The sequence below is a fragment of the Capra hircus genome, chromosome 26 (genome assembly GCF_001704415.2).
Source record: "Capra hircus breed San Clemente chromosome 26, ASM170441v1, whole genome shotgun sequence".
NCBI lineage: Eukaryota > Metazoa > Chordata > Mammalia > Artiodactyla > Bovidae > Capra > Capra hircus.
The window spans coordinates 34,803,879-34,823,748 of NC_030833.1; the positions used below are offsets into that span (position 1 = coordinate 34,803,879).

General features: G+C 43.9%; 1 protein-coding gene across 1 annotated transcript in view; it reads left to right on the plus strand.

Moving 5' to 3' along the window:
• The window catches only part of PDLIM1 (PDZ and LIM domain 1), a 36,800-nt gene continuing 17,130 nt past the window's right edge, over positions 201–19,870 (plus strand). Inside the window, exons 1-3 of the mRNA XM_005698381.3 lie at positions 201–493; positions 15,885–16,036; positions 17,583–17,667. Of these exons, the coding sequence (XP_005698438.3) occupies positions 398–493; positions 15,885–16,036; positions 17,583–17,667 (333 nt within the window). The 5' untranslated portion in view covers positions 201–397. The remainder of the gene's footprint in view (positions 494–15,884; positions 16,037–17,582; positions 17,668–19,870) is intronic.

The following is a 19,870-nucleotide window of genomic DNA, read 5'->3' on the forward strand; positions in this document are numbered from 1 at the left end:
GCACTATCAAACTGGTTTTCAAGCGTAGACTCCTCCGCGGTCGCCGGAACCTGCCCGCCTCTCACCTAGCGCCTGCGGTGGGGCTGGGAGCCCGGAGCTGCGCCCGGGGCGGGGCTGTTAGATCCCTAGACCCTGAGCTGACCCCCGGCTCCCGGGCCAGACTCTCTGCCCGGGCCGCGTGCTGCGGAACGAGGTCGGGAGGACGGGAGGGGCGGGCGGCCGCGACGCGGCCTGGGCGGAGCCGCCCCCGCCCTCCTCCCGCCCAGCTCCCGCCCGCCGCAGGCTCCACCGGCCCGCGCCGCGCGCTCTTTCTCCGACAGCTGCCAGGGAGCCCAGTTCGCCGCTCCGCGTCCTGCCCCGTCTGTACCCTCGGGTCGCCACCCGCCGTCGCCGCGCCATGACCACCCTGCAAATAGTCCTGCAGGGCCCGGGGCCCTGGGGCTTCCGCCTCGTGGGGGGCAAGGACTTCGAACAGCCTCTCGCCATTTCCCGGGTAAGAGGATCCCGGGACGCGCGGGGAGCGGAGCCATCCCGGGCTGGGGAGTGGCGTGCCCCGGAGGGGACCTGAGGCGGCCGGAGCCCCGTGGGCGCGATCGGAGACGGTGGCTTCCGGAGCCCCGGACGGAGCTGGGATCTCCGGGCGCGTCCAGGTGCGCCAGGTGTGCGGAGCGCTTTCCGCACGTCTCGGGCCCGCCGCCCTTGCCGCACGCCCAGCTCGCAGGCGAGCCAGGAGCTGCGGAGCATCCGCTTACCGCGTCCGCAGGACAGCGGGGGCCAGTTTTCGTTGTTTCGCCTTGAAAGCTTGGCGGGCGTGTGGACGCGCTTTGTCAGCTGGCGAGGGGCTCAGGGTTCCCGCAGATCCCGCTCGCTGGGAGATAGCACTTCACTATTCTAACCACGCCGTAAAGCGGCCGAAAGCACTTTGGAAATAGCAGAAACCACCTGGAAACTGAGGTGGAGCGGGTGGGAGGTTTACTGAGCCGGGGGTGGTGGTGGGGGCGGCTCGCGGGGGACGAGTGAAATTAACAACAGTCGGAGTCTAACTCATTGGACTTCATTCATGGCCAGGTTTTACCTCTCTAATGTCTTTTGGAGAAATGGCGGGATTTTGGCAATAAACCAACCCGAATAAACCCTCTTGGATATTCCACTCCTTCGCGGGAGATGGCTGTGACATATTTTGCCTGGCATTTCGGGATTATCAACCGATCAGCCTTAAACAGGGAGGGGTGCGATGAGGGTCCTACCTTATGTGTATGTCAGGGGGAAGTGGTGCTTGAAAAATTCTGAGACAGCCCTCATCTATTTGGAAGGGCCCAGGTTCAACTGGAGACGACCAGATGCATCATTCCCAAATAAAGCGGAAACCCGAGGGAGATCCAGACTTAGCGTTTGGAAGCCCAGGCTGTCATCTAGTCTCGGCTAAAGGCAAGCTTGATGTTCCACTGAGAGGTGCCACATTCAATGTGCCACCTGGAAGATGGCCTAGAACTTTTTTGGATTGAATTTAAAAGGGGAGCCAAAAGCACTCTGGTATCACTCTTTGCTAGGCTTCTCATTCCATTCTTGGGCTCATCTGCTTGCTGAAGGTGACCCTAGACCTGCCTTTCCAGTCATCTGAACATTCCTCGTTTTTAGAGGGGCAGTTTGGAGAGGGAGGAGAAGACCTACAGGTCCTTTTGACTTAAGTCCCTGCTTCCAGCCCCGGAAGGAATATGGGAGGTACAGGAGAAAAAGAATCAGGGCCCCCTCTTGGTCTTCTGTCCAGCCATAGACCTACCTACATTTCCTTCCAGGTGGGCCTAGTGAACTGATGAGGTCTTCTTTAACCATCCCACTCCCAGAAGGGACAGGTGCTTCAGTTCTTAGGCACTGTCTCCTCCCTATCGTCCACCTCTTGTCCCCAGGGGGCCACTTTGAGTATTCCCAGGTATACATGCAGTCTTCCCAAGCACCAGCCAGATTCCTCAAGTGCAGAAACTGCCTTTCCCAAATCTGGACCCCCGTGCCCAAGCTTGGCACCGAGCTGAACCTGGCTGTGCCTAGTAAATCTTTGCAGGCTTATTAATAAATGCTTATCCAGGGAAGAGACATTTAGACTCGCTTACCTCATAGTCCATTTGTCCCCACTCTTTGTGTCTATAATTAACCTGTCAGCCCTCTCCAGCTTCTGAATTTATGTATCACATGAAACCTTTCCTTCAGAATTGGAGAATATGGCTCCTGAGAGCCATAGAACAGAGTAGCAGTGATTAAAACAAGAAAACCAAAAAAACTTAAAAAACTCTTAAGGGAGGGGAAGAGAGATTTTACTGGTCATCTGTTGAAAGGGCAGTTACTGTCTGTCATTTTAGTGGTTTTGAAAAGGCTTAATGCAAGTGGCACTGTGCAGGAATGATGGTATGGGGTGGAAAACCACAGTACTGTGAATTCATTAGTCTGTACCCTTATCTGTTTATTTTTTTATTAGCACAAGTGTCATGAGCATGTCCCATATTCTAGAAACTACGCAAAGCCCTGGAGTTCCAGAAATGAGAAGACACAGCTCCACTCTCAAGATGTTTGTGGTTTAGTGAGGAAAGCTAATCTTTATAACACCCTGGGCTGTCCTTTGATTGAAAAGTGAAGGTGATTCAGAGGAGGTGACATCCTCTTGATGACAATTATTTACCCGTTTATTCACCTCATTATTTCCACATGAAAAAAACATGGACCTCTGAACTTCCTGAGCATGGGAAAGTCATTGTCATAAAGGGTCCCCAGGTGTGTGAAATCTGGTGTAGGTTTGATTTTTGGTTCTTACTTAAGTTGTACCTGGAGGGAGTCTCCTGTCTGAGGCTGTCTTTTTTATTTTTTTAATCTCCACAATGGGGATAACTCTGGCCACTGGCTGTGGGTTAAGGTATGTGAGATTGCTCTGTAAACAGTGAACAGTATTGAGGTGTGTGTCCACAAAGTTATACACACCTGGTTGGTAGGTGTGGTACATTTATCATCGGGGCAGATACAGTTTGCTGTGGTTTTGTATATGCAGACTTTGAGTCTCCACACCAAAGCAAGCCGTAAAATTAAGCTGGAAGAGGAGTGCCTTTTATTTAAATAGCTATGTTTGCTTTCTCTTGCATGAATTATTCTGGTATTGGCTCCATCCTTTTGTTAAACTACTAAAGTTCCTGAATATAACTCTGTAGTCTTGTGTACTTGAAATTTTGTTTTGAAACTTACTTTTATTGTGAAATTAAAAAGTCATAAACTAAAAATGCACAGCAAGTGGTTATAAATAACCTGTAGAGTTACTACCCAAGTCAAGATATAGAACATTACAGAGTGCCAGGCTGGGCTCCCTGTGTTACATAGCAACTTCTCACTAACTATTTTACACATGATAGTGTGTAAAATATGACCCGGAGGATGGGGAGGGAGGCTTAGGAGGGAGAGGATTTATATATATGTTTATGACTGATTTGTGACGTTGTATGGTAGAAACCAACACAACATTGTAAAGCAATTTTCCACCAATTAAAAAAAACATAGCCAGACCTCAGCAGCTCACTAACCTGCCTCCTTGTTTTTTGCTGGCTTCAGAACAGAAACAGAATACATTTGTATGTGTGTGAATAGCTGCTTTTATTCCTCAGTATTTTCATCTGTGCTTTTGTAATAAATTTTCAACCCAGATCTCCAAATTTGAATGGATAAAACTATCTTTCTTCCTTTTCCCAGTTTTTCATTTAAGCCTCTACCTTGGACTCCCTACTTATTCAGATACACATTTGCAGTTGTCCCCTGAGATTTTTTTTCCTCTGTCAGATCTACAGTTGTCTATCTCCTTGAGTTTTTTTCACCCGCATGTCAATTTCTTATTTCCTCTAGTTGCTTTCAAGGGAAGCCTTCAGAGGATCCACACCCTGGCCAAAATTGCTGTTGAGTTTTTGTTGACTGTCTTTCCTCTCCCAGCAACTGACAAAAGACAGGAAGGGGTGGAGCCAGAGATAAGGGATGCTCTTGGTAGGAGGCTGCTCATTTGTCTCTTGAGTCCTGGGGAAGCCTCTGTTAAGAGCCTCTGGTTTTCGCTCATGCATCCTAAGGGGTGCTAAATAATGGATACTCTGTAGTCAGAGGGTCTTTTCTGACTTTTAAGAGTGTTATTTCCAGATTCAAGGTCTTACATCATGTCCTTAAGGGTGAAAGAGCAGGGCTTATCTGTCAGATTGCATAAAGGCTCATTATGCATTAATGGCCCTTGCTGTGTGCTCCCTCATTCTGTGAAATTGATCACCTAGGAAATATTAGCTGCTCCAGCTGGTCTAAGGAGTGGAGGAAGAGGACGAATTACAGGGAATGTCATGGAAGTGAATGCTTGAGCCTATGGCATGAAGCTGTCTAAGCTGTGTTAGGTCCCTTTAACCAGAGACTGCCTGTTACCCCACCTCCTGGGTGCCAGCCTGTTGGCTTGTCTTTGGGGAGGAGAGAGCAGAGAATGGTGTTAATGTATTGCAATGGGATAGATAATTGATAGGAGATTATCATCTAACCACTGAGGTCAGATCACCCAGTCAAATTATCATCTAACCACTAGTCTGATCAGGACTGGGAGAAGCGCTATAATTCGTTTTGTCCTGGGGCTGTTTTCTAAGCTGTGCTCATTCCTTGGCATACCTTGTCACTGCTCCCTGTACAGAGGGAAACAAGGATTCTTTGCATTTTACAGGTGAGAAGCTCCATGCCCAAAGGTCAGACAGTTTGAATTTACAGAATTTTCAGTGAATGAACTATTTCTTAACTTCTTTGTAAAGGAAAAGGTAAAGGCTCATTAAAAATGAGCAAATGTCATAAAATTAATTTTTAAAGGATAATTTGACTTCCAGTATGTCTCAGAGGAGAGCCTGAAAAGCTGCATGGTAGAGTGCCTGGGACAGGAACTCAGGTTGACCTCCAGTCCTGAACACCACACTGTGTGACCCTGGGTATGTCACATGCCTTCTCTGGGGTTCAGTTCTCTGTGAGGATAAAATAAAGAAACAAGTGAGCAAACCAATGATTTTGTACCCTTTGAATACGAGGGCCCCCCTTTTTATTGTTAAAAAGTGTCCCAGCCTCTCGTATGGCATTAGTTATATCTTTAACCATCCGTTGATTGAGAAAATGTATTATGAACTCAGAAATGTTTTCCAGTGAATTTGGCTTGTGTTAGTCATCTGTGAATATCTGTGCCTAAGTGACTCTTGTGTTAATCACAAGAGCCTCTGTCTACACTTGACAGGTTTGTATGAGAATATTTATTTAATCAACTTGCAACAATGGTCATAGTTAATCTAGTTAAAGTATATAAGACTTTTTATATGCTAAGCAGTGTTCTAAATATGAACATATTCTTTCAGTAATCCTTGTGATGCTTGTAAGGTAGATACAATTAAGATGCCCATTTTATGGATGGAAAAAACTGAGTCATAGAAATGTTAAATGCTTTGCCCTTGTCATGCAGTAGTGAGTGGATAGAGCTGGATTTTGACTGGGTGATCTGGCTTCAAAGGCCATGGCCTTAACCGCTATATCATAATAATATTGTAGCAGAAGCTATTATTTTGTGAGTGCCTCCTCTGTGCTAGGTGTGAACTTATATTATCTTTTTCTTCACAACCCAGGGACACAGGACACAGGGTAAATTGCAGAACTGGGATTTGAAACCAGGCAGATTGACTCCCAGGCCGGCTATAACTCCAGTATTCTGCCCCCCTGATAAGCCATAACTATCAGTATTTCATTGGTAATAGTATTACCCAGCACCCAGGTCTGAGAAGTGCTAATCGTGGGACAGGTATCATCGTGAGGGGTAGGACTCTCCCGGGCTCCTCAGCCCTGAGATCCTTGTGCCCAGGGGGGTTTGCTGGGCTGGTCTCAGCCCCAGTGCTCTTAGAGCTCAGAGCATCTCAGAGAACAGCAACTCCCCTTCCTGTTCCTCCTGAAAAGCTAGAAGCCATGGCCCCACCTGGGAGAACTGACAGTCCAGCCATGGGAGGCCATGGCCATGCGGGCAGGGAAGAACACAAGAGCGGAGGAACTGGACGATTTGCCAGAGAAAAGCCTGCTGGGTGGCCAGGAGGGGGTTTGGGGGCAGTTTTTATGACAAATGAAGATTACCAGGGAGTAGACAGATCCACCTTGCCCAGCCAAGGATGGGCCTGTAAAGTGGGAACTGAGTCAAGTCCAGGACAAAATGTACCCATGAAAATCTGAGTTGAAAAAGGTAATTTCTATGTGGCACTTAGCACCCCGTGTGATTGTTGATGCTGTTATTAGCGCCAGTGTGGGTGAACTGGAAAGGTCATCTGCAACTGAGGTCTGTGGTGTGTTTTCATACGTATAGTACACTGCCTTCTCAGGAAATGCCGTCAACCTGAAAGACAACTTTCTGAAGAACACTCTGATCTTGTAGAAGGCTAGGTTCTTGACCAAGGACTTGGCCTAATTTTAATAGAGATGACTACTCAGATAAGAAGATATGGACATAGGTATGATCTATATAGGGTAAAGAGGTCAAATGCATACAGATAGATGAAATTAAGGTGATGTACCAATAATTTACATCCATTTCTTAAAAAATTACACTTTCAAAGCTTTAATGTGATCAGACTCTATATGCTCAGTCGTGTCTGACTCTTTGCAACTCCATGGACTGTAGTCCACCAGGCTCCTCTGTCTGTGAGATTTCCCAGGCAAGAATACTGGAGTGGGTTGCCATTTCCTTCTCCAGGGGATCTTTCTGACCCAGGGATAGAACCTGGGTCTCCTGATTCTTTACCAACTGAGCCACCAGGGAAGTCACAATCAGACCCTATGACCCAACAATTCTCCAGTTAACCGCTCAATAGAAAAGTGTCCACATGGCATGAAAGACATATCAAGAATCTTCAAAGCGGTACTATTCATGATAGCCCCAAACTCGGAACAACTCAAATGCATTAACAAAAGTGAAATGGAAAAATAAATGCCAGTATAGATACATGTATTTATAACAAATAATGAAATGCAACACTGCCTCAGTGAGAATGGAGGAATTACAGCTATGCATAATAATATGGATCAGACAGACATGCAGTGTTGAGAGGAAGAAGCCAGACATAATGCATAAATACCACATCATTGCAGTTATATAAGACTAATCAAGCCAAATTAATCTACAGTGTTAACTAGAATTAATCTATAGTCAGGATCATGGAAGTTCTGGTAGCGTTCAGTTTCTCTGATTCTGATTCCACGGACTCGCTTTTTGTTTGTGATCATCCATCCAGTTGTTTATTCACAAATCATGTCCTTTTGTTTGTGTGATATGCCTCAATAAAATGCTTTCGTTAAAACTCTTGTGCTTTGTATACACAATCAAATAGTATAAAAATGTGGACAGCCCACGGTAAAAAGCCTTCCCCACACCATTTCCCAGTCTTACTTCCCAGAGGTAAGCACTTTTTAACAGTTTGCTGCAAATGTCTTTTCAGACATTTTTCCATTCATGTAGCATTTTAAAAATCAAATTACCATGTCATGATGAAGTATTTGGATGTCATTGCTTTTGCTTTCTGCCTTGTTTTTAATGTAGCAAATGAAGAATTAAAGCCATCTTGATGTCATGGGAAAATGAAATCTCAGTATCAGCCTGACCAGGATTAAAACTTGTTTCTTCCCTGTGTTAGCTGAAGGGTCAGCCTCTGAAACCTCAGTGTGGGAGTAATAGTACTTGTCTTCAAAGATTGTGGCGAGGATTAAGATGGTGTATAGATAGATCCTAGCAGTTTGACTAACACACGGAAGGCATTGGGATATAGTGGTACTATGAAAAAATATTAATGGTGGCTACTGCATATTGAGTGCTTATTATGAGCCAGACTTTGTTTTCAACTACAAATGTTATTTCATTTAATCCAACCACAAATGAGGTTGATCCTATTATACATTTCATTTGATAGAGACTTCCCTGGTGGTCCAAAGGTTAGGACTCAGTGCTCTCACTGTGGTGGCCTGGATTCCATCCCTAGTTAGGCAACTAAGATCCTGCAAGCCAAATGGTGGAGCAAAAAAAAAAAAAAAAAAAAACACGTCATTTGGTAAATGAAGAAGCCTGGGCACAAAAAGTATAACTGCCCAAGGTTATGTGTTTAGTGAATGGTAAGGCTTTGGGTTGTGGGTGATTGTTACTGCGGCTGTTGAAAAGCGCACGGGGGGCCGGCCCTGGTGGTCCAGTGGTTAGAATCCGCCTTCCAGTTCAGGGACGCAGATTTGATTCCTGGTTGGGGAACTAAGATCCCACATGCCTTAGGCAGCTAAGCCCACGTGCTGCAGTGAAGAGTCCCAAGTGATACAACTAAGATCTGATGCAGCCAAATAAATAAATGTTGAAAAAAAGAAAAAGCATATGGGTTTCAGAGGGACTTGTATGGGGACTTTTGAGAGACTGATGACTCCTTGATCAATTAATCAGGGCATTCTACTTTGCTGTCTGTGTTTTAATTCTATTTCTATGTAACAAATGATGGTTGATCTTTCAGACTGCGAGAGCTTTCTCTCTAATTGGCCACCCCTTAGCATTAATAGTTTCCTTTTGCACTGAACCGTGAAGTGAAGCTAGATTAAGGCACAGCTCACCTACGAGGACCTGAACTACTTTATTGCCTCATTTTCTTAAAAAAATGGTTATAGAGTAACTAAGAACAGTTTGAAACATTCTTGGGGTTTTCAGGCCGACTTGCCTAAGCACATACAGCTTCTGTGGCTCTAATGTGGCTTCAAAGTCTGTGCCATAACCTCGACCCACAAACAAATTGAGTCAGAAGTCTGACTAAGGAGAGTTCAGATTCCATATCTAAATGGTATACTGTGGGGCTGGGCTCTGCTATATCACCCAACTCAGAGTCTTTTAAATTTATATATCTTAATACTTTGACCCAGCTGCTAGTTCAAAGGAGGTTGTCCCTCAAGGTACATGGCACTGAGATTGAACTTGAATTCCAAATTTCTTTGGTTCAGTCTTGTTTTCTATGATGTTAAAAATGCTAAACTATCATTATTTAACATTTAGTTAATGCAGCCAACTTTACGATGGATTTAAGGTAATTGACAGCAGTAAAATACATTGCTGCAAAATTTCAAACATGAAAACACCCATCAGAAGATGTAACAAAAAACTGGAGCAAAGAAGAAAGAGATGTGCCAGGACCTTTATATCAGATGGTTTCTGTAATTGCATGCTACATTTAGCTGTGCGCTTTCTGGCTGAGGCAAAATAGGAATCATGTTAAGTTGTTTAGGCACCTGGAATGAAATGACTTCTGCAGTACTCCACTTGCATGTAAGGCTGTTTATCAGCGTTGTAGGGGATTTTATTTTATTTTTCCTTTGTTTTGGTGTGTTCATCGCTCAGTCGTGTCGGACTGTATGGGATCCCTGTCCATGGGATTTCCCAGGCAAGAATACTGGAGTGGGTTGCTCTTTCCTTCTCCAGGGGATCTTTCTGACCCAGAGATTGAACCTGGGTCTCCTGCATTGCAGGTGGACTCTTTACCATCTGAGCCACCAGGGAAGCCCTGGTTTTAGGGTCTAAGTATTTTTCATTTACCTGGTTAACTTCACTCAGGGAGGAAGCTTTGGGAGAAAGACTGGTCTGCGAGCATCAGAATTTTCTGGGAAGCCTTAGAAAAATAAAGATTCCTGGGTCCCACTGTGTTTACCCTCTTCAGTAGATCTGAATTGGGATGTAGAGATCTACTTATATTTTTAAAGTCCGAGGGGATCTAATGACCAACTTATTTGGGAACCACTGCTTCATCTTTGCCAGTGTCAGAGTTTCCCCCTGAGTTACTGGTGAGCTGGGTCCGTCTCTAGCCTGAAGTTTAGATGCCAGTCCCAAGGGTCAAGGTTAACAGTATTCTGTGAACATTCAGGAAATTCACCTGTATTTCTGTCCACAGGTAAACATCAGAGAACCTTTTGAATAGGGACAATTTTTTCTTTGCAGGGTTGGGGGTGGGGGCCAGTGGAGACTTTGCATCAGAGTTGTTTCAGCTGATTGACAGGTATTATATTTGGTTAAAACCTCCATGTCTGTCAAAGAAGTGGCAGTACAATTTATCATCTAGGCTGGAACACTGTTGAGAGTGAAATAGGGTGCTTTTGATAATTAAGCTGGGAAAATAGGTTTTGTCCCGGACAAACCAGGGTGTCTTATAGTCTTGGTTATAAAACTTTTCTACGTAGAATTTTTAAACTAAACCAGTGGTCACAAGCACATTTGCCTGAAGGGGTTGGGAGGCAACAAAAGGGTTTTGACTTGAGGGTGAGGTAATGGAAAAATTAATAGCAGCAAGAAGGATGATAAATGGCAACTGGTTCCAGGATTCTGTGTTGGGGACAGAGGAGCATGGTGTGGACTAATTGAATGGAGAGTGTCTGCCTCAGCTAAAGCAAGCAGAGTAATTAAAAAGCCGAGATAGTAGGCGAGGTTCATTTCATGAGCCCCCTCAATCTTGAGCCTAGGGATTAAAGGAATCCCTTCTTGCTGTCAATAAAACAGGTAACTTTAAGTGTAAGTGCCTTTGGACAAGTCCTCTAGGGGAAGCCAGCCTCCGAATGGCTGTCCTAGAGGCTGAATGGCTGACCCTTGAATGGGTCTGCTTCCCTCAGCTGCCACCATCTGTAAAGGCAGTCACCTTAATCTCAGTAGAGCTAGGTCTAAGTGGTTGTTTCTTGGCAATAACTGGACAGTTGAGTCAGAGGCTGTGTTTAAATTCCTTTGTTGTTCCCCATTGTTTTCCAGATAGAGTACAGATAAAGCCTTGTTAAAAAGAAAATAACAGAACTCTTGCAGCTAGATCTGTTTTTACATTTCCAGACTCATCCCTTTCCTTTCCCTTTGCTTCCTGTGTTTTATCTATGCCAGTCCACATGCAGTTCCTATAAGCTGGCATACTCTTTTCTGCCTCCTGTAGTGCCTTTGCACAGTTTTAAGCAATGCCTCCTCCAGGGAGTCTTCCCTGATTCCACCTTTAGGCTCTCATTGCCTATTTACTTGTTTCTAGCATCGGCTGCTGTACGTGCCTGTCTGCCGCAGGAGATTGTGAACTTGAGAGTGTTCTCTGCCTGGGGCATCTTGTATAATCCTCACGACAACTTTCTGACATCAGGACAGTTATCACTCCTATTTCATGGGTGAGACGAGGGAGGCACACAGAGGTGAAATATCCCACTCAGGAGTACTTAGCTCATAAGCATGATTTCATTAGACATCTTAATAAGCTACATTGTCTTTCAGAAAGTACCTAAGGAATGTCTGTCTGATGAGTGAATGAATGAGAGAAAGGAGGTAACAGGAGGGATAAAATAGGTATATGCCTTAATACAGAGGAAGAAAGTCATCTTTTCATTCGCGATGGCCAGTGGGTATGCATCCACGTTTATATAACAGCATTAGTTATTTAGATGTGCGTGCATGTGTGGTAAGTCACTTCAGTTGTATCCGACTCTTTGTGATGTAAATTGAAGAAAAGGGGTTGTAAATTGAAGAAAACGGGGGAGCCCCATCATAATCCTATTCTGTGCCATTTAGAAGTGAAATTCAGTGCATCTTCTTTTGTGTTCAGGAGTCTGAAAGGGCAGATGTACAGGTTGGCCTCTAAGCAAAGTGTCTGCCTGGCGGGGCAAAGGGTGAGAAAGACCTGAGTGAATTCTGCAGAAAATGGCAGATTGTTCATTAGTGGAAATTGTGCTTAACCCCATTTATTCTCAGGCAGGAAGAGTTGTGATCAAATTGTATGGTCTCTGAGGAAGAAAGCTGAAAGAGAGTTTTGCAGATGTCCATTGAAATAATCAATGGGCCTGTCTCTTTAGAGCAGAGGGTAGGACTTCTCTTTAAGAAGCTGAAGCTGACTCCATTATGAGCTGGTTCTGATGGAATTTGATGGTCAGGAGGAAATTAGAATAGACAGTGTGGCAGACTGGTTTAAGTGGAAGGACTCCAGAGCCACACAGCCTGCCACTCACCAGCTGTGCAACCTCAGGCAAATTGCTTAACCCTTGTTACTCTACTTCCTTCTCTGTGATGATGTCAATAATGTTGGCTACTTAATAGCATCTCAGGAGGATTGGTGAATTAACCCTTGCCAGACGCTTACACTGTGTTTGACACATAATTAGCACTCATTAACTGATGACTGTTGCTGTGATTGTGATGAATAGTTAATGTGCAGTGAGGATCGGAGTCCTCCATTCAAGATGGGAACTAACCAGAGGACATGCAGGCCTTCTCTCCTGAGGGCTTTTCATTTCTGATTTGAATATTTTATAAGGGAAGGTGTTACTGGGTCCCAGCTCAGCACAGACCAGTGGAGATGGTTAATAGATGGCAGGAGGTACCCAGGCCTTGGTAGGAGTTTGGGACACCCCAGTTCCCTGTGTTGAAGGCCACAACAGATGCATCTCCTCAATTCTGGATTTGTCTTCGACTCTGACAATTATTTGGGTTTGGAGCTTCTGCTGGTGGCACTGTGGTAAAGCAGGAAAGGAACGGAATTTGGTTAAATGAGAGGATCTTGTTTCAAGTTCAGGCTCCAACCTTTAGCAGTGTGAACTTGAGTCAGTCACAGCTTTTCTGGGTTTCAATTTCCTCATCTGTAAAATTGTCTTACATGTTAGTGGTGAGTTCATCGTCATTATTATCTCAAGTAGCAGAAAGTATGTGAAAGAGCTTTGTAAAAAGAAACTCCCATAATTTCATTTAAATCCATTTTCCCCCCTAGAAATAAACAGCTCATAAAAGAATATGGACTTTATTTGTGTGTGATTCCATCCAAGTTCCATCTGATGATATTGTTTTATAACTTTCTAAGATTTAACTTCCCATTAATTTGGCTTAAAAAAAAAAAAAAAGACCAAAAGATGGGATGGCCAGGCCTTGATTACTCAGGCTCAGGATTCTTAAGACTGGTTCTAGCTTGTCCAGAATCTGTCAGGATGTATTGAGCAGAAATGTCTCACCTTCAAGACAGTTTAAACCAAGTGCTAGAAATTCCAGAGTTCTTAGCAGCTGAGCATATGAAAGTAAAAAGAAACTCTGTTTTCTTTTTCTCAAGCTTTTTGCCCCCCCAACCCCCATCTTATTTTAGTTTTGTGAGTGGTCACATTCCAAGATAGTGATGCTGGGGAAGATGGTTATTTGATTCCTTTTGAAATAGTCATTTTTTTAAAAAAAGGATGAAATGAAGCAGCATGATTACATATTTAACAGTGCAGGGTATTTTGGATTCAATCATTCATTGGACACATATTCATTGACTGCATACTATGCTGGTCACAGCTAGGCACCTGAGGACATCAAGTGCAAAAGGCAGACAACATCCTGCTCTCACACTTACCATTTAGTCGGCTCTCAAGCATTATATATAAACAAATTCAGAAAACAGACTTACAAACTTAATGTGACAAGGGCTGTGAAGAAGAGAATGTACGAAAATGTTGACAACGGGACCTAATTTAGATTGGAGATCAGGAATGTCTTCTGTGAGAAGGGTCATTTAAGCCCAGAAGTTAATCAGGTAGTGGCTACAGCAGGTGCCAAGGCCCTGAGGCAGGAAAGAAGGAAGGCAGGCCCCTGTAGCTGGAGCTTAGTATGGCCTGGGCCTTAGGCACCTCATCAGTGATTTTGGATTTTATCCAAGGGAACTTCTCTTTAACATCATGAGAACTGGTTATGACAAATGAGTTCATCAGGCTGCTGTCCCTGGAGACAGAGTAAATAAAGTGATGCTTAGGGCCATTTTTAAAGCAAGGGGTCTGTGTTGTTCTTTAGAAAAGGGAAAACATATACGAAGTCACACCAGGTCAGTCTCCTCAGGAAGACAAGCAGAAAATGAGCGGAATTTGTTTTTACTGCACATACTGGGTGACTCAGAGCTAACTCCCTGAAGTCGACTGAAAGGAGAGTGGCCATGCTTGCCTGTATTAAATTTCTTTTCCCGGTGGCTGCATGGGAAGAAGGTCCGAACCTTAGATTGGGGGCTTTCATTTTCTAAAGGCCAGATCTCTGGTAAACAGATGATGGGAAAGCCAGAAAGGAAGGTTAGGAGGTCAGGATCTCTGCACCGGTTTCCACATCCTGCTACATTCCAGGAGAGTTTTGCCTGATAAAGTCATAGCATGTCTGAACCGGAAGGAACCTTGGGGACCAGAGTCATCCGTCCCTTATTTTGTGGGGACTAGAGTCATCCGTCCCGCATTTTGTGGGGTCCAGGCACTGAGGTAGGGGAAGACCTTGACAGCAACATAACACCGGCCACCTCAGGAGGTCAGTGTTTCCTTCTGGCAAGGGCTGATTGGAAACTGTGGCTGCTGAAAACTGCATCAGATGCAGAGGCTTAGGGCATACACCTGTGTCCTAATTTGGTGTGTTGGGCCTCTTCTCTGTGGTTCAGCCTTATGGAGACCCTCAAATGTTCCTAAGATCTTCCTCACTGGGCTCCCAGGAGTCAAAGGCCTTTTCCAAGGTGAGGACAGAACCCTGTGGGTGCTGGGAGCCTGGGTGTACTCTGTTTCCAGAAGGCTTGGACTTCCCATCGAGGAAGGTCTTTTACTGCCAAAGTCATGACTGACCTTGGGATGATGGTCCTGTTTTTAGTATGCTGCCAAGTCCCTTGAGTCATGTCCGACTCTGCGACCCTGTGGACTGTAGCTCGCCAGGCTTCTCTGTCCATGGGATTCTCCAGGCAAGAATACTGGAGTGGATTGCCATGCCCTCCTCCAGGGGATCTTCCCGACCCAGGGATCGGACCTGCGTCTCTTACATCTCCTGCATTGGCAGGCAGATTCTTTACCACTAGCACCACCTGGGAAGCTAGATGTTTTTAGTATACCTTGGTTTGAAAAAATTCTTAATAGTAAAACACATCTCTGAGGTGAGTGCTGCTTCAAAATGAGTTTGTACTTTGTTCATCACAATAGTGTCTGTATTCACTTGAAGAATAGTTGTACAACTCCAAATGAGGCATGATATTTATTCAGGTCACATGTAATGCTCAGCAGGCAGATGGATTTGATGATCCACTGCAGTCGTTGGCTGGCTTCGCCCAAGCATGGTGGCCCATAAATTTGGAACCCCTTGTTTTAGAAGCATTGGCCTGAAGAAAATCAGCCACCTATAGGGGCTGACCCTAATAGTTAACTTTTTGGCTAGGAGGAACCAGTGTTTACTGGTTCATACTTTAAAATATTCTTTGTTGCTTTTTTTCAGTTACAAAAGTACTTTAAGCTCATTGTGAAAATCAAAAACATTATAGAAATGTAATATTGTGAACAGTTTGGTATACAGTGTTCCAATTTTTTTTCTGTGTGTAAATAACATGAATTATAGAAATAGGATGTTTCTATACAGAATGTTCTCTAAAGTATGTGTTTATGTGTTTTAACTGGTAAATTGTTTAAAGGAAGCTACAAGAGTCAGTGGGAAGAACACTGGGTCTAGTTTAGGGTTTGAGACCTACCTCTGTATTATACTAGTTGGATGACTAGTAACATAGTAATATACTAGTTGGCGGATCCCAGATCTTTCAAAGCCTCAGTTTCCTGGTCTCTAAAATGGGAACCATATTGGGACTGATATTTGCCTTCCTTTCTCACAAGGTTATTGTGTGGGTCCAGTGAAATGGTTTATAGAAACAACTAGTAAACCTCAATGTATTACATAACTTTAAGGGGTCAGTATCATTATAACTTATGATTTTAGCCTTCTTTACTTTTTAAATGCTTTGAATCATATCAGTGAGTCCTTAACCCAGTGGTAACTTACTCAGTGGTTTCCTTGGAGGCAAATGGTACCTAAACCTGCTCACTCATTTTTTTTCCAGGTCACTCCCGGAAGCAAGGCTGCTATAGGTAATTTATGTGTTGGAGATGTAATCACAGCCATCGATGGGGAAAATACCAGCAATATGACACACTTGGAAGCTCAGAACAAAATCAAAGGCTGCACAGACAACATGACTCTCACAGTAGCCAGGTGAGGAGGAAATGCTCTCTCGTTTCCGAGCGACTAGAAGCTGCTTTTAAGCAGGGACTGCCTCACCTATTTCAGAATTCCCTATACCCCCAGCTCAGTGCCATGTGTGGTGTAGGTAGGCTGAAGGTCTGTGGAATTGGAATTTCAGATTGCTCATCTTCCTCTCTGATTTTTACAGTGCTTCTCACTGTGTGGGCATCTTTTTCTTTTTTCTTTTTTGCATCTTTTTCTAAGATACTTGAATTTTCACTTGATCTAACACAACTAACCAAAAATTTTGAGGAAGTAAAATCAATGATACAGTGTCAGATATAATGAAATGAAACCACTGAGAATCTACTGCTCCCGCCCCATAATACTGAGCCCTGGATGCTGCACAAGATTACAGTTACAGAGAAAGACTTCACTAAGCACATTAGACAAAGTGCTGAAAGTTTAAGAAAGGAGAGCTAGAGCTGATGAGTGAGAAGAATGCTCTGGGAGTCATAATTGGGGCAGAGTTCCCGTTCTTCCATTTCGTCTTGGAAGGGGTCCTGTAAAGGCATGGTTTCAGAAATGATTTGGTTTGACCTGTATAGCTCCCTGTTTCCTGTTGGATCAAGTTTACATTCTTCGTTCGGATCTCCTGTTTACCTGTCTTTAATGTCTCATTAACCTTAGCTTGCGCAGTGCTTCATCGTGAATCCTTTGCTCTCCTCTGCAAAGTAGCTCTATGGCTTTCTTCTGCCTTGTACCAGGACTGGCAGGAAGACCAAGTGTGGGGCAGGATGCCAAACCGTCTTACATGCTTATATGCTTCGGAGCCCTGCCCTCGTGAGAGGTGCACTGTTTTATTACTATCCCCTCAGGAGCACATTTACCCTTCATTCTCCATTCCTGTCTCAGTGCGATCTTCTCCTTTTAGACGTTCATTCATAGATTGATTTTTGATCCATTTTCCATTAAATTGGGCAGTTACATCTTGTATACATCTGGCCCTGTGCTAGGCAATCTGACCATAGAAGGATAAGTACGAATATTCTGTACCTGTAAGAGTGAAAAACAAAAACGCTAAAGGTAACTGAGAGGAGACTAGAGCGTTGCTGTGTAATGGTACAGAGACGTGCTTTCCCAAGTTCAGAAGAGGCACCATGATCAAGCTGGTGTTGTCTGGTCTGGATCAAGAACACTGGATGAGACAGAGAAGCTCATTCTGTCCTGAACAGAGGTGGGGGCAGGGGGTGCATCAGGCAGGTTCAGGATCCTGGAGGAGGCCGGTGCAGCTGGGTCAGCAACACAGAATGTATTAGGGGAGGGATGAGGCTGGACAAAGGGCCAGCAGCCTGGGAAATCCCTCAGGGCTGAGTGGGCAGCTGTCAGAGTAGCAATCAGACATGATGTCATGAGGTTGATGCTTCCGAAAATCACATCAGGGGTAAAATAGAGGGGAGGCTGGGGAGCAGAGTGCTAGTAGCTGGGTAAGAGGGGACACTTCCCCACTCCATTTTTAGTGTGTATTATTTATTAGCACGCATGAAACAGCTTAGCTTTTGTCAATCTGTTGCAGATCTGAACAGAAAATCTGGTCTCCTCTGGTGACAGAGGAAGGGAAACGCCACCCATACAAGATGAATTTAGCCTCTGAACCCCAAGTAAGTACTTGCTCACCAGCGCTGTTGCTTTTAGCATCCCGAGACATTTCCACTTTTGACACAGCTCAGCTCACCTCTGTTTTTCCTGCCCTGGATGCTGGGGATAGGACGCAGGAAGGGCCCTCCACTGACACGTCTGGGACCTGGCTCTTATTCGGTTCTTCCCGTAAGGGAACTGCAGGAGGAAAGGGCTGGAAAACCCCAGAGTAGTGACGTCAGGGCCTGGGCTGGACACTCGGGTTAGGAAGGGGATACGGAAGCGGGTGGAAGCTTTCCTGTGTAGAACAGAGTGGCAGAACCAGGGCAAAATAGAAGCACTGACTCAGCTCATGATGGACTGCTGATGCAAATGAATTGTGCTAGAGATGGAAAGAAGTTTGGGTCCTAAGGCCTACAACTTGGCAGACTGCAGGGACATGTAGTAGTGGACCCAGATATCCCTGGCCACCCTTCATCCCACTGTCTGGTTTCCAAGAGTCTTAGGGTGGAAATGCTAAGTGCTCTAGTTTTCCTTAAAATTGCTAAAATTAATTGGTAATTCATATTGGAAAATAGGGTAGGGAGTCAATGGACAGTTTGTTGGCCAAATAGAATTTCCTGGGATGGGAAATTGTCTGGAGATCCCATATTTGGAATCATTAATAATGATTTTATTTCTTCTCTACAATGAATGGATGGATGTTCTTTAGCAATAAGGACAGGAAATGTAAAGAAGAATGTTTAGAACATCTTTGTAAAACTCCTCGCACTTGGTAGGCTACTTTTCAGTGTGTCTGTAGTATGAATGAATGAGTTGTTAGTGGTATGTTAGTAGTAAGTCAATAATGGCTTTTGAAAACTTCTTTTAAAATGGTTTGTGATTGTTATACATTTAGCCCCAATTGAAGATTTGAAGTTTAATTTTTTTTTTCTCAGTTTCAGACACTGTTTCATTTTTATGGTATGTTAAGACATAATCAAAAGATAAAAATATAGCTAGTTATCTTTTATACCTGAAACAGAAACTGGTATGAAATTGAACTCACTGGTACATTAGTGTGGTTATATGTGAATGGCATTTTTCAAATGTCTTCCATTAAAATGTCAGAAATGTAATCACACAAAATTTTTCCTATTAATGAATAAAAATAATACTTAGTCCTAGCAGTCACTTTAAGGATCATTTTGCATCTGCCATTTCAAAACTGACATGACCGTAGTATTCTCTATAGCTCTTCTAAGGAAAGTTCATGAAATGGCATTCAGTTTATAAATTGGTAGCTGTGCAAACTAATTTAAAACATGCCACAGTCAATTCCAGTTTCCTAGGGAGTTCTCAGCCACTTCATTAAGTTTACTATAAATGTTAAGTTTTAATCTGTTAAGTCATCGTATGTTTTATAATATATCAGGAATGATTTTGTTTTAGTGCAGTCTTTCTAAAATCCTAGTTTTTCACTTCAGGAAGGCAATACTTAAATTTCAGTTATGCTTTTTATATGTATTATACTTGAATTTCCATCTTAAACACGAGTACTTATCATTAGTATTTTGAAGGTAATTTTCTTCAGATTACAAAAAAAACCTCAAACACTTTAACATTTAATTTGACTATTATTTTTTTGAATTCCAGTAATTCTTTGTTCATATGAAAAACTTCCCACCTCTCATTTTCCCAAAATCTTCCACTTCCAGTCACTCGAAAATAGAGGAGTGAGTAAGAGCAGAGTTCATCTGTAATTGAAGGATCTGTTCGTTCATGTAAGGCCAGCCCACACCCCAGCTTATCTGAGGTCAGTGTAGTTACACACCTAGTTTATATTTCCTCATTATTGAGTTTCCTTGGAGACTGATAAATACAAAGCCCAAACAATGACATCATCCCTTCCAAAAGGCAGGCCCTGAATTAACCGCCTGACTTCTGGAAAGACCAGTATTCACTTGGGGTTAGAGATACTCCTTTTATGTACAAAACAGATACATTCTTGGGAGATTCTCTGTAGAGTGAAAAATCAGAATTTCCAACCTGCATTTTCTAGTGACTTCCATTGCAGTTGAATGTGGGTTTCTGTGGAGGGAGAAGGGAATGACGCTGGTTGACTGCTGTGGTGCCAGGCAGAATCCAGAGGCTAAGAGAGATTAACAAAGCCAAACAGGAGGCAACAGGGAAAACCTGAGCTGAGACAGAGTATGAGGGCTCTTCCCTGGTGCTCAGCATCAAGAG